We start from the raw sequence: 22,863 nt of genomic DNA, 5'->3' as shown, positions 1-22,863 counted from the left end.
GAAGCGGGTACATTACTGCCGCTGCCAGGAGGACGAGATGTGCAGAACCTCGCAACGGGAGAAACAAAATATTTAAAGGTAATGCTCAGCTATCATGTGCTTTAAAGTGCATCTGATGGCTGGACAGTCCCTTTAAAAAATCGTTAATAAAGGTACGATATTTATTTCCCCCCCCCCGCCAGTGGTTACATAATAGTATGAAAAAAAATCTAAAAGCATGCTTTACCTAATAATTGACAAAAAAAATGTCAAACAAAATTAAAAACCCATATATACAATTGAATTAAAGCTTTTGTTCGTCGCACATGATTGCCTGCAGAACGGTGAACTATTTTTTTGTTACTAGACAGGCAGTCCTGACAGATTATAGGCTTACACCATCAAAAATTACATTAATTGCCACAAAAAACTTCTTTCTAAACTCCTTTTGCATTTGAATGATTACATAATTGAGACTCGGAAAGCTATTTTATATATTTTTTTATTCCAGCCACGCAGATTGGGAAAAACTGATGGCGGACTGCAGTGCTTTTCTCTTTTACGGAACGGAGAGGTTCCTGGCACATACGTTACTCGACAGATTTGCTGCCATGAATTTTACGGGTAAGTCTGACTTGGAAATAAAACAACCCTGTAGTACCCCCCCCCCCCCGTACTACCCCGTAGTACACTGTTATCGGAAGGAATAACCCGAATGCAACAACCCAAGTAGACAGGGTGACTTTATTATCTGGAGATGTTTTATTAAGTAATTATCCGGGTGTTTCGTATGCATTGCTTAAAATCAAACACTCATTATATTAATTGGATATGCATTTTAATGCATAGGAGATCTGAGCGGCCCCTTTAAATTTGCGTAGTGCCCCCCTTCCAAATGCGTGTCCCCCAGTAATCATTTGCCCCTTTCACCACACCGCAGAGTATTCAGATGGACACATCTCTATACATATGATATACTTACCTCCTGTCCGCTCTGGATAAGCAAATACAGAGCCCTATGAGCATGGGCGGACATGCTTGCATTGATTGGGAGCACTGTTCTCTCATTGGCTGCTTCAAGCTGCCAATCATTGACAAGAATCGTACCGCATAGAAGGGCAGCTGAAGGCTGCAGCTTCTATCTCAGGGAGGTGTTACACGAAGATGTAATGTCTTACTTTACTGAGAGGGTGGTGGATGAACAGAACAGCCTCCCAACAGAAGTGGCAGAGGGTAATACAGCAAAGGAATTTAAACATGCATGGGACATGTATACGGCTCCTGACAAAAACAATGACTGAGTGAGGATTGAGTGTCTCCACCAGGGACTATGAACAGACGAGACGGGCGGAATGGTTCCTATTTGCCGTCCAATTCTATGTTTCTGTTTTACTGTGTTATTTTATGAAATCTAACTTTCAGAGTGTCAGCTGATGATTCTTCTGGATCTCGTACGCACAAAACATAGCGTCTCTAGACAATCAACAGCCGACGTCCAGAAAAGGTGAGCATGAATGAAAGTAATAGACAGGGAGACGATGGGCTTGAAAAGGTGGAAATCTTTCATTCAATAGTTTAGGGCTGCAACTAACGATTATTTTCATAATCGATTAGTTGGCTGATTATTTTTTCGATTAATCGGATAAAAAAAATGAATGTACATTTTTCATTTATTTAAAATAATTTAATAAACAAATGATGTTAAATACAAACAGCAGAATAAAAAAAAAAACTTTGATAAAATGCATTTCTTGTCTTTATTTTCCAACCAGCCCCCCCAATTTATGCACATTTGAGCCCAGGCTTGCCACGCTGCCTCCCAGACATGCCACGCTGCCTCCCACATATGCCACTCCACGCTGCCTCCCACATATGCCACACTGCCTCCCACATATGTCACGCTGCCTCCCACATATACCACTCCACGCTGCCTCCCAGACATGCTACTCCACGCTGCCTCCCACATATACCACTCCACGCTGCCTCCCACACATGCTACTCCACGCTGCCTCCCACATATTCCACTCCACGCTGCCTCCCACATATGCCACTCCATGCTGCCTCCCACATATACCACTCCACTCTACCCCCACATATGCCACTGTGCCTGATATGCCTTATACCCCCTGATACACCACTCCATCCTCCCCAGACATGCCACACTGCCTCCCAGGCATGCCACGCTGCCCTCCCCACATTTGCCTTATATACCGTATATGCCTTATACCCCCAGATATGTCACTCCATCCTCCCCAGATATGCCTTATACCCCCCAGATACCTCATAGTCCCCTCAGAGTCACAGACCCGTTCGCATCACACTGACACCATACTTTTATAAATCAGTACTGGGTTAATCTTCACTGCCCCCAGGATTTAGATTCCCCTTAGTCTGCCCCCCTTTACCTCTAACTGCACCTTAAGTTAACTTTATTAAAGTAATTAAATTAACCCTCAGTCCTCATCATTAAATTAACTCTAAATACCCCATCAAACACAACTACCCTAAATTAACCCTAAACACCCCATTAACCACAGCATCCCCTAAATTAACCCTAAAGACCTAACCACAACAGCCCCTAAATTAACCCTAAACACCCCAGTAACCACAACTGCCTCAAATTAACCCCAAACACCCCATTAACCACAGCTGCTCCTATATTAACCCTAAACACCCCATTACCATAGCTGCCCCTAAATTAACCCTAAACACCCAATTAACCATAGCTGCCCCTAAACACCCCATTAACCATAACTGCCCCTAAATTAACCCTAAACACCTAATTAACCATAACTGCCCCTAAATTAAACCCCACCTCCCCTAACGTTCAGCAGCCCAAATATTAATGTTATACTTACAGTTAGATGAGTGTCACAGCCATGTGGTTCTGGCCTTCTGGGAGAAGGAAGGGGGCGGGGCCAGTTGTCACAGTGATTACAGGGAGGGGCTGGTAAGTAGGAGCTGCTGCTGTGAGTCACTGAAACGGTTTATATAATGAGGGGTATTTTTCAGAGCGTTTGCTCTGAAAAAACCCTCGTTTTATAATCGATAAAAATCGATTCAACTAATCGATAATGAAATTCGTTGGCAACCATTTTCATTATCGATTATTATCGATTTTATCGATTAGTTGTTGCAGCCCTACAATAGTTCATTTATAGACACTAAAAAAATGTCTGCCTCAACCAGGAGCCAAGTGTACTCGAGTCGTCCTCAAGACGCCCCTGACGATTTATTTCACGAGTGAGAGTTTATTTTCAATAGAAACTGTTCATTTGGATATCTTTTTCCAGCGAAACGTTGTTGGCGTTGGAAAGTCCAGTGGAAACCGCCATCTTGTTGAGTGTCACCGGTGTTCAATCTATCATGCTAAATCAGTGGCACGCGACTCTGGAACAGAATGCAAAAAACCTTGACTTCTTATCAGAAAGTAGGTTATTTTTAAGAAAGCATCATTATTGTAATTATCCCCAGATACCATAAAGTATGATTATGATGTGACCGGAAACATTGTTATTCTGTAGATTTATTAGGACTTGGGAAAACATCTGGACAAACCATACACAGTCTGCGACACGCCAGCGGGGACTCTGCTTCACTGAAGGGTAAGCTTGGTTAGTCGTATCAATCTTCACCGGTAGCGATGAACTTCACCTGCTCGGTATCACCAATCTTGTACCGGCTAAAACGCCTCTTTGCAGCCAAGGGGTTCGGATCTCATTCACCCGGCTTTCTCGCAACGCCCTGACGCTGAGCACTGCGAGGATGCTCTTCAGGCAGGAGAGGGAGAGGCCAATTATTAGAGAGTTGCAATAATCTGGATGGGAAATCACAAATGACTGAATTAGATTGGTTATTGTTCTTTTCATTTTTAACATAGAAATAGAAAGATTCAAAATTAAATATATATATTAAATACATATCTTCTTTTTTAATGTGAAAATATAACATTTATGATGTTTGTTACTCTGTCTTAAAGCATAGCGTGGGATCTGATACTTTCTGTTACCTTCTTTCTGAAATACTTTTTCGTTTTCCAGTAGGACAAGAGAATGATGTTCCTGAAGGCGAGCGGAGAGCGGCTTCCCCGGGCCCTTGTGACTCAACGCGTCCCCCCGAGGACCCATCGCTCTTCCGCTATGTTCTGTATGGTTTACCAAACATGATTGTTGTGTAATTCTTGTTACTTTTTGTTGTTGCTCTGTTAACATCAGTTTTTATAACATTATATAAACTGTATTTTTTTGTCCAGAGTAAGGCTAGATTTCTTAGAGGCTGGTAATCACTAAATAGAAGCTTAAAACTACCCCCCAGGATCACTGAAGGCTATTTATATTATTTCCGTGCGGCTTTGTGAAGTTTTTCTTTTCATGTTTAGGAAAAGTTTTGTAACGATACAGCTCTGCCATTTATGGGATGCCAATTAAAATTTGAACTGTAGAACTGCTTGTAAAACCACATTATAACTGGATTAAATAAACCAAATTCTATTTGTCTAACCGTGGAGTATTTTTATTAGTTGTAAAAACCTCTTTTTTTTATGTATAGTGTGTTTGGCATTCCACGCACGCATTTTTGTACAGTCAGGAACTGTTTGTACATTTATGCTTATAATGGTAAATTATAGCAAAACCAATGGGTTTCTCTCAAATATTGATATTAAAATTATTTGACGATCGGAGAGGGCAATTCCATTTCTATTTTTCAGGTCTCGGCGAGCACAGTGGCCTCCATTCACTAAAAAGTTGCACAGTCAGTCGAGTTTAGGGTTAACTTATCCGAGGTTGCATGACTGCGCACACTAACACTTCCAAAGCATGTTGTATATTCACTAACACACAAGTTGCTTCCCAGAGCTCGGCTCCTTGAGTGGTCCTTGTCTGCAACTCGCAAAATTAAACTTAAAAGAGTTATTAAGGAAATCCAAGTTTCACGTCCTCGGTGTGTAAATGGGTCAAAAAAGGGTTTGTGTTGAAACGTTAATGCATTTAAACTGGTTTTTATTGAATTTCAAGCACTGCTGAATCCAGACCTTTGACTTTTCCGTGAACCGGTCCGATGTTCCTGAGACACATGATAAAGATGAAAGCTTTATCCCAGTAAGAAGGGCGATCCCGCGGTTCACCCCGCCACCTCTTTCTTAACCGTGATTTAGCCGTTTCAACGTATCTCACAGAGCAACTTTATCTTGTTTTCTGCCAATTGTGCTCATGTAAGAGAAGAAGAGGATTAGTTCATAGCTCTGGCTGACAAACCCTTTGTTTAACCACCTTTTTGTTCTTCATAATTGACAAAAACGAAGATTTCTATTTTGTTTTATGCTTCGCGCTGCAAATTATGGTTCTATTAGCACAAGACAACCAGAAATAAGATTTAATCACCAAAAAAAAGTGCATGAAAAAAAAAAAAAGCTACGAACCCTGCATGCGTAAAGCATGTTTCTATTGTTCAGCACCCTGCTGGCCTTCTATATATATATATATTGCTGGCCTTATATTATATATAATATAATTCATAGTGTTTTCTGCATATATATATAAACTTTATATATTCCCCCTTGAAACCTCGCTCTGCTCTGAACACTTATAGCTTGCTCTATATGTAGGGATTACACACGTCTCGCTATTCCTCCTTTTATTGGATTTAATGGAGTATTCAGATAGAGAGAGGAGCGACTCACACGCTGATAAAATAAAAGCACAAAGTTTAATAATAAAGTGCTGAACGCTTACATGGAAAAATAACGTCCTCGCACAGGGCTTTGTTGGGAGCTCCGCTCCTCCACTCCTCTCCTCTCCGCTCCCCCTCTCCTCCGCTCCCCCGTTTGTACGGATAGCTGGATAGTGATTCCAGTTACAGGATTGTAGGCGCAGAGTGCGGGACGTGCAAGCAGCTTATATAAACACAATAAACATTTGAACGTTTCGCTATCATTTTTGGATTTGTCCTCGGAAAGCGGGAATACTTACCTGTGAGTATAATACTTTCTTTTACAAAAAGTCACTGAATTGAGCCCAAAGTCTCTCCGTATCCCTACCACGCTATCTATGTTTGTGTCCCCCCATAGATGATCTTCCTTTCTTCGTATTATACCAATCTTATTTTATCCTAATTGTTTTACTACTTTCTATTTACTTCCACCACTATTCTAGGTATCTGAAGCTCAGTTAAAATCATGTAATTATTATATATTTATATATATATATATATTAAAATATCTGTTTTATAGCTCGCGTTCACCTAAAATAAGTCATGAGACAGAATTTGGTCCTGGGGGCGATTGGGTGGAACTATCCGGCCCACATCTAATGATGTCTCGCAATGAGTTCCTTGAATCGATGTCTTTGCTCCGCGTCTCGTTAGCAAATTGTTCGAACGAATGTCAATATTTAATAAGAATGGGTAAACAGTTTAATTCGTAAAGGTAATACAGCATTGTCATCATAATGAGCCAACAACACAATGTGCCGGCGGTGGATGTAACACGCGAGCGCGGGAATCGTTGTTGTTACAGTCGCTGGGTGAGACAATAAGTGGCAGTTATTGTGAATTTTTTGTGTAGCTTTTATTCCATTGTAACGTTTTCAATGGTAAAGAGATTGCTGCTCGTTTTAAGCACACAGGCTCATTATCTAATCTCCCACCCGCCGTTTAATTATTACATTGTGGTATTTACATAGAAGCCGGGATCAATGTTTCTCATACAGTCGCCTTAATTGCTATTATAGATTGGAAATAACACAACTTTTGTTTTTCTGTCGTCCAAATCGCTGTCTCTGCAAACAATAAGCAAAAGTAAAAGTTATCCGATATTCAGAAAAACACATTTTCTTTCTCGTTATAATTATGGTGAATCTTTTAATTATTTATTTTAAAGTTCATTCACTTCTGCTCTGTACAAAAAACGATATGTGGTAAAAAAAAAAAAAAAAAAAAAAAAAAATTCTCCCTTTTAGCATAAACTTCAGCCCTGTATATGGTAATAACCCCCAGCGCTGTATACAGTAATATAACCCCCAGCGCTGTATACAGTAATATAACCCCCAGCGCTGTATACAGTAATAAACCCCCAGCGCTGTATACAGTAATAAACCCCCAGTGCTGTATACAGTAATATAACTCCCAGCGCTGTATACAGTAATATAACCTCCCAGCGCTGTATACAGTAATATAACCCCCAGCGCTGTATACAGTAATAACCCCCAGCGCTGTATACAGTAATATAACTCCCAGTGCTGTATACAGTAATAACCCCCCCAGCGCTGTATACAGTAATATAACTCCCACCCACCGCTGTATACAGTAATAACTTCCCAGCGCTGTATACAGTAATAACCCCCAGTGCTGTATACAGTAATAAACCCCCAGCGCTGTATACAGTAATATAACCCCAGCGCTGTATACAGTAATAACCCCCCAGCGCTGTATACAGTAATATAACCCCACCCAGCACGGTATACAGTAATATAACCCCCACCCAGCGCTGTATACAGTAATATAACCCCCCAGCGCTGTATATAGTAATATAACCCCCAGCGCTGTACACGGTAATATACATACCTGGGAACTTTTGGTCTCCGGCTACCCGGAGCCTTCCCTTGCGGGACGTGGCCAGGACTGCCCACTGACATTGGTGGGTGGTCCCACTGCCATCGGTGGGTGGTCCCGCTTACATTGGTGGGCTGGTCCGCTGACATCTGCTGGAAACACCTCTAATTCAAGGGAAAATGCAGACGTTCGTTAGTTTTTGGGGTTAGAGAATGAGACTTTCCTTCTATATCAAAAATCAGAACTTGATAAACGGCATCAACTTTTTTGTTCATTGGTCTAATACCTCCTATAAAAACGCTAAATATTAACGCTGAGGGCCCCAAAGTATTATTGTGAGACCGAAGTGCATACAAGTGCGGAGGCGACAGACCGGCGTCAGCGTAATCTCTCGAAGCTCTAGAGAAACATGAAAGAAAGTTAATGTTTAAGAAGGAATACACAGACCTGACTTACATTGCTCTCTCCTTTTTCTCTTTCTGGGAAGCAGAAGCGTCAGGAACAGAAATTCAAAGACTTGAGTGCTCTGTATCAGGACGCGACATCAAAAGGCATCTCCGATGTAACCGTGTGGGAGTTGCGATGATGTCTCGTGTTGGGTAAGTATTGTGGCACCATGCGCGTTGAATACTTCTAACCGGTGCGAGCGGGATCATGTTGGACACAGCCTGGCAGTCATAGAGGTTAAAGGAATTTAAACGCGTGGGATAAGCGTATGGCTCCTGAATCTGAGACGAGACCGACGGCCGATCAAGGTCCGAGTCTCTGTATCAGGAATAATGGCGGGCCAAATGGTTCTCATCCAAATTCTGTGTTTGTAACCATTCCATCGAAGACACTGTGGATTGATGCACTTATCCCAATTCACCAATGCTTCATTGACTACCTTCTGCCCTGTTGACTTGCCACTAGCCTGAGATTTACTGCCGGTTTGGTTACCAAGAATGGACCGTTCTTATGGGCTGCCTTTTGGATGCGGCCTTGTCACTAATTCCTTTACTGTATTACTCTTCACCATCGCTTCCAGACCACAGGGTCTATTTTCTCAACCAAAAGCCCTTTGAACTTACATGTGTGCGTAACCTTCATGCTGCATCTTGTAAGTTTAGAATGTGTTCTTTACTAAGATGGTGGTGGATAAGTGGAAGAGCCTCCCATCTGGAGTGGTAGAGGGTAATACAGCGAGGGGATTTAAACACGCCTGGGATCGGCATACGGCTCCTGACTCTAAGATGAGACCAACGACTGATTAAGGTTTGAGTTTCAGTAAAATCGCTAGTTGGGCTTCTAGATGGCTTTGCTATCAAATTCTTTGTTTCTACGTGGAAAATGTAATTACAACAAGTGTGTTTAATGTAATAACCCGGAGATTTTTCATCCTATAAAACCTTCATTGCCCAATAATCAAAAAAGAGGTTAAGAGTCCAAATGATTGGACAGCAAGTCACCCGTGCCAGTCCAATAGACCTTTAAACCAACATCAGCCTACATGAGTATCATCATTTTATTATTATTTATTTATTATTCATTATTAGTATAACATTGTATATGTTAGACGTTAGAAGGACACACAATACCTATGGGTGCACAAAGAGCTAAGGGCCCTGCTCCAAAGAGCTTACAATTTACAAGCTCATAAAAACCTTGCCCTCGCCTGGCCGTTTTTTTTTTTTTAATTTAAACAACACAGAAATACATAAAATAACAAAAAATAGTCACACATTTTATATCTAGCCATTAACATTAATTTTATATAATATAATAATATATAAATTATAATATAGCATTATTATAAACATTTTTATATTTATTATCATGTAGTTAGACTAAAAATAAAAAATAAAAATATGGCTTTTAAAAAGAGAACCGAAACCTTAGGGATCAGGCAAGCACTTAGAACATAGAAACGTTTCTAAGTACAATATTGCCAATTACCCGATTATTTCATTCGTAAATAGGAGAAATAGGTGCAAACTCATCGTCTCTCATTTTTCAATACTTGAAAGAAAATAAATCAAAATGAATGTAAATTGAAGATTTCTCCAAATTCCACGCACTAAATAAACTCATGTAACTGAAATTATAGAGTAAAATAATAATTATATATAATAAGAAACTCTTGATTTTTTTTGGTTTGCAAGGTTAACTTGCTTAGGATCTGCATGATTATTCCTCCCCGTAACGTTATCTCCTGTTGTAAAGTTGCTGATTTTTGTTGATGGGTTCAGGCAGTCTTTGTAAGGGAGATGAGAAGGGATGAGGAATTAGATAATGCTGGCCCTGTCACCCGCTGCTCCCTTTATCCCCAAAGCGACTGATTGTCAAACAAAAGCCACAAACTGTAGGTCGTTTTCTTTAAGTTTTTGGTTCCACTAAAAGCTGTGACGGCGGCAGTTCCCTTGTCAGCGGCTACTTGGGGTTGACTTAGATAGATGACATGAAGAGGAAAGAGAGGGACATCATGGAGAGGAAAGAGATGGACGACATGGAGAGGAAAGAGATGGACGACATGGGGAGGAAAGAGAGGGACGACATGGAGAGGAAAGAGATGGACGACATGGAGTGGAAAGAGATGGACGACATGGAGAGGAAAGAGATGGACAACATGGAGAGGAAAGAGATGGACGACATGGAGAGGAAAGAGATGGACGACATGGAGAGGAAAGAGATGGACGACATGGAGAGGAAAGAGATGGACGACATGGAGTGGAAAGAGAGGGACAACATGGAGAGGAAAGAGATGGACGACATGGAGTGGAAAGAGATGGACTACATGGAGAGGAAAGAGATGGAAGACATGGAGAGGAAAGAGAGGGACATATGAACGGTGAACATATGAATTCCAAGACCGAACATACAATATAACTTAATACTAAACATACATAGGACAACCTTTAAAGGATAAAGTGAAAAAATATTTCATTCCGTAAATATTAACATGCGCAGGATTAGCTTGTGCTTTACATTCAGAGGCGATCGATATATATATATTAAGTTAACCCTTAAACAGTGTCCACCACAGACCCCAGTAAATGTCCACCATGAGTCGGGTTGGTGCCGACCCCTGAATTTATTGCTCACCTTCTCCACACCCACCACCTTTCCATATGCGGTTGGTGGCTGTTTGCTATGACCCACCGGAGTCTCGCTTTTATTCAACACATAGTTTCAAATGAAGAACTTTTAACGCTTGGAAAAGTCAATATGATGCGCGGGATGCCAGCGTACAGAAGACTAATGTACTTTTATCGCTTGACTCGTAGCGGTTTCCATGCCTTGGGTGCTCACCAGCCAGGATCCGTGATCTTCCAGAACATGTCTCCACGTAGCCGTCTATATTGGGCACACCTTGTTATCAGACGTTGGCAGCTGAGCGAAGGAATTACAGCTGCTCTGTTCCTCCTCGGTTCTCCGGTTATTGGAAGTGGTGATATGAGCTGCGATGGCCAACATTTCCCCTCCCTGGTGATCTCGGGTAGTCCCGGCTCTGTCGGAAGTTGGGTTGACGTTCGACTCTTTGGATTCCGTGTCACCGCAGTGAAACATCTGAAGAAGACATCTCCTGAACTACAAAAAAGGAAAGATACGACTTAGTCTGGGATGCGTTGGCTCCGGGACTCATCATGTCGAGTCGCAACAAGTTTAACTGCACAGAACAGCATCAGCCGCTACAAGAAGCGTAGAAATACCCGGAATCCCGCGTAATTCCGAGCACAATGTCTCAATTTTGTTTCATTTTGAATATCTGTGTAGCGAGGGCATCGATCCAGTTAAAATCTACTAGACTAGGGCTGCACAAATCACGATAAATGTAACAAGAAGAAGTCAGTCCCTAACAGGCATCCCGACTTTATATACGCGGCGGATTTTTTCGGGTTGATGTTTTGAGAAGCTGAGAATTTTTTGTTTGTTTGTATTCCTAAGAAATATCGGGACTTTGTGCGTTGCACGCGAGAGACGGCATGCTGATAAGATAGACCGGCAGCAGCAGAAGCTTGTTTTCACTCACAATGGAACTATTAACTATTACTTCTAGAAGGGATCTCGTAAATTGAATCCGAAAAAGAGCTTCTTTCACAGCAGGGGGGTCGGGGAATGTGCAAGAAGCCGTGGAAGACGGGATATTCTGCCTGCTGATGTTTTTAAACCCAGGGAGCTGAGTGAGAGACAATATTGCCTTCAAAAAAAGAGATTCGGTAAAATGTATCAGGCCGTTTAATCTCCCCCAAACTGCCATTTGTTGGTAGAAATTGGATCTAAGATGAAACAGAATATTGCAGATAATATCCATTCAGCCGCATCTAGTCTGCCCGATGTTCCCGTTGTAAAGACTCGAACCTTAATCAGCGTCGTCTTCAGGAGCCATATGCCGATGACGTGCGTGTTTAAATCCCCTCGCTGTATTAGGCTCTACCACTTCTGCTGGGAGGCTGTTCCATTTACCCACCACCCTCTCAGTAAAGTAAAACTTCTTTCCATTACGTCTCAGTCTCTAATCTTCTACTTTTAGATAATGACCTGTTGTTATAACATGGACACAGCTTTATGGGTTAGTGAAAGAATGAACTCACTTTCGCCGTGTTACAGAGACCAGAGGTGTCGTTGACTCGACGAAGGGATCGATCACCGCTTACCGGACAGTTTTTAATTATCACTTTACTCCGTTACAAGCGGATCCATTAAAAGCCTCGGGTGAAATTCAGCAACTTAGCTCTTCTGGCAGAAAATGTTAATGCGTCGGCTGTAGACTCGGGGGAGGGGAGGGGGATCTGTGAGAACCTCGCTGACTTCAGCAAGTTCTTCCTCCTTTAATGTAATCGGCACTTTAACTTCACTAAATGAATTGACACCTACAGAACATAAATTAACCCTTTTATTACACAGGGGCAAAGTGCTAGTTCTGATGTAATGTAAAACCTCAGTAGAATATTTTTTCTATAGAGGGGCACTTACTATACACAGGAATTAAAAAAAAAGGTACGTTTCTTTGTGGCACGCGAGTTAAAGCATTTCATCGCAGCCCGTTACATATGCGTTACGGATCGGTTCTGATGAGCTGCTGCCATGAAAATTGATGAAAACATTGATATGTTTCAAACCACCTGCAGCTCAGTCCGGTACAAACCCTCACACGCGCACACACACGCACACAGACTTTACCCCATTGTTTGTAGGCTCATAATGTTGTACCTAGTAATGCATGTAACAGAAACACAGAATCTGACAGCAGATCAGACCCGTTCAGCCCGTCTAATCTGCCTGACATTTCTGCTATACGTTTTGGAAGCCCCATATATTACTCCAGGTGAGCATTCATACGGTACCTGCTTGTTCATAAAGACATAAATGACGGGATTGTACATTGAGGCCGTCTTCGCGAAAAAGGCAGGTATGGCAGCTAATCGCGGGTCCAGTTGAATGGAAGGCCGGGCCGTGACTAGTATGGAGAAGGCAGCGTAAGGCGACCAGCAGATGAGAAAGGCAATAATCATTATAATAACCATCCGAGTCACTTCCTTTTCTGGCTTTCTCGTAGACCCCAGTCTACCTTGAGTATCGGACACCTGTGTAAAAACATTTCTTAGATAAACGGTTTCCTTGTCCTTGTCATTCTATTTGCAATACAGATAGATCCTGATCCACTGAGGATTTTTACTTTTTACTCCTCCTTTAAGGAGGGGAGGGCTGGCACCTTCTGGCCCGTGGAGCAGATAAAGCCAAGTTGCCCTATCGACCCCTTGATGCCCCACCAGTAACTAACATAAGCGCCAGCATACGTATTTACAAACTATTGCACCAACACACTTACCCTAATTTATATACACACTCATGCTAACACACACACACATTTACACATACACACTCATGCTAACACACACTTACACACATTTACACATACACACTCATGCTAACACACACACACATTTACACATACACACTCATGCTAACAGACTCACATTCATTGTAAAATACATACAAATCATCTCACTCACTCTCTGTCTGCCTCTCTCCTTACTCACACTCACTCATTATTTAAAGATATATTTCAAGCAGGGATATCAACCACAACATACTAGTAGCAAAAGCACTAATTGGGAATCTGAGATATGATCCCGGCCGTGTAAAACAGGAAGGATTCAGTTTCAGACTGTGTGACCCTGAGAATCTGCCCCTTCACCCTGAGAGTGGGGCAAAAACCCTGAGACTTGAGGTCAAACCCTGAGGGTCCCTAGTTATGCTTAGGGTGCATAAGAGAGTCTAATTTTCCCCACAAGGAGCAATAACATCCATATCACATGAGCATTTTCAGCAACGGGAACGCCATCTTTTCCTTTCAGCTTCATAAATCTTTCCTCGCCGACGACCCGCTTGGCCTTTCTCACCTTTTGTAGCTTCCTCATCAGCTTTCCGTAAGATACAAAAATGACCATCAGGGGCAAAACGAAACACGTAACAAGGAACGTAATAATGTACGTTTGATCCGAACTCTTTCCCGAATACCTGGAAGAAAAAAAGACAACACTGGAATTTTACCTTTTCTTACAGAAATTTACTAGTGTGCTTACGCAGAACTTTACACGGACGTCTCGGTCACTGGATAGCAGCCATACTCAATTTATTAAAAATATGCCCACCCGACACACGCATCAAATTATTACACAGATTTCCATTTTTATGCACTGAACATTTGCTTTCGTATATCATTGTTCTGCATCTGATGTTTGGGTATATTGCGCATGCATATAAATATCCGCCATTCTATAAATATTAATCATAATAATACATATACAGAGCACATAGTGTTCGGAACACTTTATATACCGGTATATATCTATATAAAAAAATATATAATATATATATATATAATATATATATAATAGGTTGTGTTCCCTTTGCCCCCTGCGATCATTTAAAACATTTTAGATCAAACCAACCCCTTGAATCAATACGTTTGCACGAATCCGCTGACAGCGGCCCCCGGCTCACTGCAGGGATTAAAATAAAACGGATTTCTGAGTGACGGGTCCAAGATCAATTAACTTAACTTGTAAAAAAAGCAATAAATTAACCCACAATTCATAAAAAATGTAAAAATGATTATATGTGAAAGGTTATATTACTGCTTCTGGGTGAAGATTTTAAGCTCATATAAATTATTAACACTAATACAATATTTATGCACAAACCTGGCCGCCAGATTAATCCCCCCCCCCGACATAATTAGATAACATTTAATGGTGTCACGCTAATGGTGTCACAAATGGCTTTTAATTTACTGCGTGGCCAGAAGTTAGTAATGTGAACCCCTATCACCCTAAGGCTTCTTCAATAAATAGAGAGAGTTTGGAGGAGAGCTGCAGCCAAACCCAACAGGCATCGTACCCAAAGAATAGCTGGGGTGGCCCTGTATAAGGCATATTTAAATGAGTTAGATTTCATGATTTAAGTAATATAACTGCTTGAACTATACATTATCAGGGCCGGCTCAGCCTGCTGGGAGTCGTAGCTTCCAGAGCATGTGCTGGGTACCTGTATTTAAATCAGTTCCAGAGACTATGGCTTCCGAAAAACATAAATATTATAGTAGATTAAAAAAAAAAAAAAAAAAAAAAGGCCACTAAATGGTACCTAACAAAACATACCAGGAAAGGCTTAATATCCTTAATTAATTCTTAAAGGGTAGTAGATACAGAGAAAGCACTTCCAGTAGTAGAAGAAAAGAGTGCCAGAAAGCTTGTGCATAAAGCTACCGTAAATAAGTAAAGTAAAAATGTGATTTGTTTGAACGTATTTAGACATATTTTTTTTATTAATTTTACAACCTCCAGTAATCAACAGCGCGGATCCTAAAATCCAGCATTCATTACTCAAAAATATTAAAAACTGCCCTTCAGGGACAGAAAGTTTTTGGAATCGGCGCCATTGCCCCCTAGTGTCACATTCTGGCATTACAAGTCAGGAGCCAGTATTTTTATAATAAAAGCCCCCGCTACATAGAACAGTGGATTAAAAAAGGATTAGTGAGTATCTTGGATGCTCCTTAAATAACTGCGTTTCTGGAAGAAAAAAATACATTAGTATAGCTCCCAAGTGTCCCAAAATACATCTGCCCCCTCCCCCCTCCAGGTGTCCCTGTGTTCTAGGTGCACAGAATGTTTATCAGGCAGGCGTTTTAAATAATAAAATAATCTTCAAAATAGCTTAATAGCTAAAAATAATCCATTCTATAAATAACTTCATCCCCAAATATTGCGAAGCTTTCTTTTTTGTGCTGAGGTTCTCTGTTTTATTGGGATGTAATCATTTCTTGGGTTAAAATAGAAAAATGTTCAGAAGAAAAATACTGAAATTGAAAAATTGATAACGATATTTATATGTCGCTGGGCACAATCTCACCGTAATCTGCACAAAAAGGCAGTTTGTTTAAAGCCCGGCAAGTTATTTGACAGTGAATTTTTATTGATTCATTCCCATTCCATGCTTTTCTTCCCAACAAATCATTAGTTTCCGTAAAAAACCTTTATGCTAGAATAAGACATTCTGTAATGTAGATTGTGCGGCGTTGTGACACGCAGTATAAAACATGTATTTCCGTTCTAACACGCGGTGCATACAGAATTTCCAGGCACCGGCCGGGGGAACGTGATCGTTTTGAGACGATAAAATATTAAATGGCCATACGGAGGACCTTTAACTCCGACAGGCTTCTGTCTATCGCCCTCCTGGATTACTGAAATGAACACCGACCCCTCTTGTGCAGACAGTTTATTATCTCATTCAAAAATCTGAAATTAATAGCTATTAACGATCAACAAATGAATAAACTGGTAATGTGTATCATTTTATGTGATGTAATACAGAGGCAAATAGCTGTTAAATAGGCTGTTTTACCAACAAAAAAAAGTCACAAAAATATTTTAATCTCTTAAGGCTGATTGATGAAATAAATGTTGACATTTTTGAATTGGCAACCAAAGTCTTTTTCATATATATATATATATGTATTATTATATATATACGTATTATTATATATTATATTATATATATGAATACACATGAATGCATTAACCTGCTAAGCTTTAACATGAAATAAATCACCTATATACGTTACTGTTGCATTGTCCATACATAACATTTAATCGAACCTAAAGGGAAGTCTCATTCAGATTCAATCCCCACCTCCCACGAGCCTCAGTGTCCGGAAAACTAGAGAGTCAGAGGTTTCCATGAAATGTAAGGAAGTTGTACTTTACCACTTCTGATGGGAGGCTGTTCCATCTATCTACCAACTCCCCGGAGACGCTATGTTTAAACATGCATGGAATAGGCATATGGCTCCTGAACACGAGACCGACCACTGATTAAGGTGGACACAACGGACTACCCGGGCCAAATGGGTCTTATCCGCCGTCACATTCTATGCTTCTACCATATTCCAGTTAGTCGGCCCCTTCTATTTCTCTTGTTGAACGCGTGGACTCATGAACACACACACTCGCCCGTATTACCCTCGGGTCCTGCACCTTTCCCGCTTGCACAACGACCTCTGTTTCTATTACTCGGTTTGTACTACGCTCCTTACCCAATCCCTTCTGAATTATTTATTTCTTTGCACAACAGCTTTACTTGTTCTTGAAATAAAATGCGTTACGGAAATCCATTAAAAATACATAACTATGGTGTTCAAATAGCAAAAAAAAGAAAAAAAAAAAAAAGCATTTTGTATCCTATTTATCTAGCGCGTCAGTTTTTGGTACTTTTGGCAGACGTGTTATGTCATCCAGAGGTTCTGTTCTGAAAGATAATATTAATTCCACGTAACCGCGCGGGGACTCAATTATTAATAAACCATTTGTTTTACGCGATGAATGATGCGCTCCGTAGGAGATTACCTACTTTATACTGAATAATAAGAAAAAGCCGCGTCATTGATTGTAATCGTATTAACCGTAATAAGGAGTAGGGGATATTTTATATGACCTTAATCAGACCCATTGATGAAGCCGTTTAAGGAGTAAAATTGTTGTAAGCAGGGCCAGTCTGGCGATGCCGGGTTGGTCGCGGCACTTTAGGGCCACAGGCCACCAGATGATGTAAGTGCAGCTAGATTTGAGTGACCGCGCGTTACTTTGTTATACTCACATAGTGACCCCAGTGAACCTCGTCTCCTCCTGGAAATCAGGGACATAAAGAAGATGAGGAACTCGAGAAACGTCCTGGAACTCTCTGGGGGGGGGGCAATTGCCTCATTGCACCCCCTACGGACCCACCCATGAACTGAGTTCCCTTTCCTTGAGTTAAGAAACTTTGGGGAACTAACAGTACAATTGCACTGAATTCTATGGGTCCAGGACGGAGATGATCAGCAAAGACTACAGGGCGTCAATATGAGTAGCTTAGAGGAGAGAAGAGATGTGATGTCATAGAAATGTTTAAATACTTAAATAAATTTAACAAAGTACAGAAGGGAGTCTCTTGTTCTATTGGTTTTAGGGCAATAGGTCATAATCTCACACTAAAGGGTGATGTCATGTACACGCACGCGCCTCATAAAGTAGTACATGTTTTGTGTCATATACTGTCCGATATGTCATAATGAAGCATAATCTGCGTATTGTAAAATACAATGAAATGTATGTCATAATGCTCACCAATATATTGTGTCGATTTAGTAAAAGACACAAAAGTAACAATCAATTTTTTTTTAGGTGTTTACATAAAGTAATTTGTATTTGACTTGCCCAACAGCGAATTTATTGAATAAACAACCAGTTTCGAAAGGAGCTGAATGAGCTGAATGAGGATGAAACCAAACAAAAAAGTCATTCCAATCACCGTAGGAAAGTTAAAAGTTTAAATTACAGAAGTTACAAATGTAAAATTAGTCATAAAATCCCCATTAATTTTAGAGCCAGTTCTCAAACTCATTTTCTTATCTACTACGCGAGTCCAAAACAAATTGGTATTGCTCCCGATTCAATTTTAATTAAAACAGCCATTTTCATTTTCATTAGAAGTTCATATGACATCATCACCTTCATTTAAATTTTTGCAGTTCAACTTGGAATTACCTTTTAATTTTAATAATTTGAATATTTAAATCTTAATATTTTTTATATCTTAATAATTTAATGAATTGTCATTTATTTTTCTATTATACATCACGTATCTGTGATGGAACGTATCCTATTTCTAGATCATTCCATTACCACGTTGTTTAAGTCGACTTTTCCACCCCAAAAAGGAAAAACGCTTTATACTCACATCCCTGAGATTGCCCCCCCCCCATATTGCAAGATGGCTCACCAACCATCTCAATGAGTAGTTGACTTAAGAAGTAAATGGGATGTCCACTAAGTGGGTAAGATCTGGTTTTAATGCAGAAAAGTGTAAATCTGCATTTCCTTGACTGGCCACCTTTTAACTTCTTAAATGTAAAGAAAGACTTTACTCAGTCTTGGAGTGATGAGTTACGTTGCCATCATGTCGGTGAGAACGCTTACCAGTTGGGTTCACACGTAGTCCCAATTTTACTTGTAGTGTAGCTGCTCCATCCCATGACTGGAGGGAAGGTCCACACAAAGGAGAAGATCCATACAAACAAAATGCCGATAGCCGAATGTTTGCCCCGAAGACGTATGTTACCTAGAGGTCTGCAGATGACCACATACCTCTCGAAAGCCAAGATCGTCAACGACCACAAGGCCACAATACCTTAAAAAAAGAGAAAAGAAATAAAACGGATACAACTTTAACGGTGCCGGCAGACAAATGTTGGACACTACTAACAATCAACTATGGGGATTTTATTAATAATAATAAAAGATACATCTTTTATTTTGTGAATTCCCAATGTTTTTGTTTTTTTAGTTAATGGCCTTTGCCTTCTCCAGTTTGGTAATAAGTAAACTACAACCCTTTGGGATATTTCATCATTAGAATAAGATAAGATAGGCGTATTCATTTTTTGTTTAAAAGTAACTAAAGAATGTTTAATTTTCCTGATTTTCTTGATATGTGGGTTATTTAGTAAATAGTTTTTGGTATAAAATGATCATTGTATACTCTTCGTGGCTTTTGTTATAAATGAATCGCTCTTGAGTTCCTATCAGAAAACTGGGGGAATCATTACTTTAGGGCTGTCCAAAAAGTCCAATAGTTATTTTTGACCCTTCATGGCCATAGATGTCGGAGGAAAGCTCTTAGTACAAACCATCTAAGAGTTCAGGATCAGCGTTAAATTAATAATCCACTTTTTTCCCCCCATTTTTGAAGTATTGCCTTTAATCATTTATGTAACAACTGATTGTTATTTAATGGCCATGAGATATTCTCAAGACACAGAAACTAATATTGTTATGCAAATGCCAACTGTGCAAGAAAGTATTTCTTCAATAAGTTGATAAAATCGCATGCTGGGAGTGTCTGTCAACGTAGCTTTAGATTTTAATAAATTATCACAATTTAAAATACATTATTAAGGCAGAAACTCAACAATTGTACAATAATATTTTATTTAACAAGAACTTGCGTAAAAAGTTTGGATGGATGTTTCTGTATGGCTTCGCTCGCCTTCCACAATAACTTTCCCTGAGGTCATATCTTACAACGTAGCTATAAAAATGCAATAAGGATTTGGTCAAATGAAGAATTTACTATGACTATAACGTTACGCAGGTCCGACCTAGCCCTTGGAGAAGTAGAAACCCACTAGAATTGGCCCATACCGACATATTGAAGTCCGTCAGGTTGCCACTGACCGTTTAGCAAATAAGCCCCTCCATAAAATAGAGGATTATTATCATTTTCAGATTATCGCCTCCAACTCCCTGACTTCACTATGGATTACGACGGGTCTCCTGTAAGAAGCGCTGAGCTGGCTCAGGATAATGCATTGTTAATGTGGGAAGAGATCTTTAAAGTCGTCTCACTGATTTAATGATTCATAAACATTGGTTATTTGAAATCTTTCGACTTTCCTGCAAGTTTGAGCGAATAATGATTTTCGGAGGTTAAAAACCACTTTTAGGTTCAATCAAGCAAGGGAATCGTCAGACAGACCATGTGCGTGGATTCAGTGAAAAGAGAGGCAGCCACGTGAGCGCACGTGAGATTTTCTTAAAGGGGCAGTAAAGGTTCTCCCCTCTTTCTTAAGAAAATTATGAAGTAAACCTTAAATTAAGTTAAATAAATAATTTAAAAAGTTTTCTTTTCCTGCCAATGCTGACTTGAATGCATCAGGACGATATGGCCACGGCCGGCTCCTGCACGGTCGGAGACCAGCTCTCCACCGAAGACCAGGGAGAAAGCTTGTGAGGTGGAGTGAGCGTCGGCAGGTGACTTTCACTCAAGTGTGCAAACCTTATTCCTAATATAACAGAAAATAACTTTGCTGCCACTTTAATAAACTAACTTTGATACATTTTACAAATGACATGCCTGGCATTGATACGTTACACGGCAGTGCATATACGTGTTCCCTTTAAGGAAACTGCGAATGAATAATACTACGAATGAACTATCGCCGGTAATACTGCGAATGAATGCACGTTACAAAACGCTATACAGTGATTAACACTTTAAATGCCAGGAGTGTTACAGTTTTAGAACGTGAATGAAACTGATGCTTACCAAAGAAAGTCACTGCAAAGCCTTCAAGAACACAAGCCCAAGATCCCAAGTAAAAATAGCCTCTACTATTAGTTGCAATACTGATACTGCCACCGATAAGAGACACCAGAAAGTCTGCCACCGACATATTTACAATGATATAATTTAAAGGTTGCCTCAGCTGCTTGAACTTGAACGTAACGATGATCACTATAAAGTTCTCAGCGATGGAAAGCGATGTTATCAGGAACATAAGAACGGCCAGGATCTTAAAGTTCCAGGGCTCTATGCTTTTTAGAGGTCCGTGAAAAGGACTCCACGGCGTGGAACTTTCAGGGCTTGTTAGCTGCGAACCATTAGTGGGCATGATGTTGACTGTACGAACTTCTCGTTTAATCCCGACGAGGGTTAAACAAAAAAAAAACAAAAAAACACTGGACGGAACTTCAATTCAGTTGATGTTCTTCCGACACAAACAAGTGTCTCGCTGCCTTAGTGAAAGTGCTAACATGCCCCTCATTTCAAGATATTTTTAAGAGTCGTAGAACGCTATTGTTACAGACAGATACAATACTTCGCAGTAAATTTCTGTAAAGTCTAAGGACATTCCGATTGATCCCTGCGTGCATGTATGTCCGATAGCTTTTGGAACAGGGTAGAAATTCCCTTGGTGTATGATTCCCCCCTTCTCCTTTTCTCTCTCTCTAACTGACAGCACCAGTGCTGAAAAGATCACTAAGCATTCCTGTTTTGTGGAAGAGAGAGTAAGATCGGACTCCCTCCCTGACGGCGTGCATGAAAAGAGTTAATTAAAGCCTGCCTTCCTAACCGTAGGGAGGAGATTAGGCAAGAGGATGAGTTCGTTCACAGTCTCTGGATACAAAAGTGCCGATAATGCTAAGAGTACAAATAGTGTAAAATGGTGTAAAAATATTTTTTTTTTAAAACAAAAAACATTTGCAACCTGGCAGTTAAATAGTTAACATTATTGCACAAAGCATTGGCCACCCTCCAAGCACAAGAAGGGTTAATCGCCTTCCAGCTAGTAAAAAAAAAAACTATTTAACACGATTTAATGGAATAGGTTGCATAAGAAAAAAGAGGTTTTTTTTCAGAGCTTCCTATGAGTAATATGTGAAATATTTTATATATATATATATATATATATTTAATATGCTAGATTTTAACGTTCTTATTCAAACATTAGTTCCTACAAGAATTAAGAATGTAATTGTCTTGGACGGAACAAAAAAAAAAATCAAGAAAGTGATGTATTTAAATAGAAAAGCGTTTATTTCAATAGCTTTAAAACATTTAACCAAATGTACCGTAGAATTTCAAATGACATTTCTGACAATTCGTTTTTAGTGAAAAGGTCTCTATTAAAGTAAAGCTTCCTTTTTTTTGTTCTTCTTGGGAGATCAACCCATTTGCAGTTGAGAAATAGTTGTTCTTTTCTTCTCTCTTTCTATAGATATATATAAAAAATAACTATTTTTTTTTTCTTTCAAAGTAAAGAAAAGAAAAAAAAAAAAAAAAAAAGTGTTGATTGATGTAATTTTGGGCCAGAAATCGCAAAATGAATAATATTATTCATAGGAATACTATATAAGTTATTGAACTGCTTGTATTTTAACAATCCCTTTGAAGCAAATTTTCTTTTGGACACGTTGATGGAGATACATTCGCTCAGAGGGGATTATATCATACGCGGAAGATGGAGAT

General features: G+C 40.0%; 2 protein-coding genes across 2 annotated transcripts in view; one reads left to right on the top strand and one right to left on the bottom strand.

The window, feature by feature from the left end:
• LOC149288663 (cilia- and flagella-associated protein 46-like) overlaps positions 1-4,156 on the top strand; it is a 54,440-nt gene extending 50,284 nt beyond the window's left edge. Inside the window, exons 52-56 of the mRNA XM_089491377.1 lie at positions 491-603; positions 1,402-1,483; positions 3,273-3,409; positions 3,504-3,584; positions 4,023-4,156. Of these exons, the coding sequence (XP_089347503.1) occupies positions 491-603; positions 1,402-1,483; positions 3,273-3,409; positions 3,504-3,584; positions 4,023-4,156 (547 nt within the window). The remainder of the gene's footprint in view (positions 1-490; positions 604-1,401; positions 1,484-3,272; positions 3,410-3,503; positions 3,585-4,022) is intronic.
• A 6,704-nt stretch (positions 4,157-10,860) lies between these two features.
• Positions 10,861-21,505, bottom strand: LOC149288662 (opsin-VA-like). Its single transcript, XM_089491512.1, has 5 exons — positions 21,160-21,505; positions 19,032-19,242; positions 13,911-14,028; positions 12,852-13,091; positions 10,861-11,094 (listed from the first exon to the last, which is right to left on the bottom strand). Exons 1-5 carry the CDS (start codon positions 21,503-21,505, stop codon positions 10,861-10,863), a joined length of 1,149 nt encoding a protein of 382 aa, XP_089347638.1.
• Positions 21,506-22,863: the final 1,358 nt, after the last annotated feature.

Source organism: Sceloporus occidentalis, unplaced genomic scaffold (genome assembly GCF_023333645.1).
Source record: "Sceloporus occidentalis isolate IW3139 unplaced genomic scaffold, rSceOcc1.0.p SCAF_50, whole genome shotgun sequence".
NCBI lineage: Eukaryota > Metazoa > Chordata > Lepidosauria > Squamata > Phrynosomatidae > Sceloporus > Sceloporus occidentalis.
Note: the sequence above shows the minus strand (reverse complement) of the source record. Positions and strands in the feature narration are given on the sequence as shown.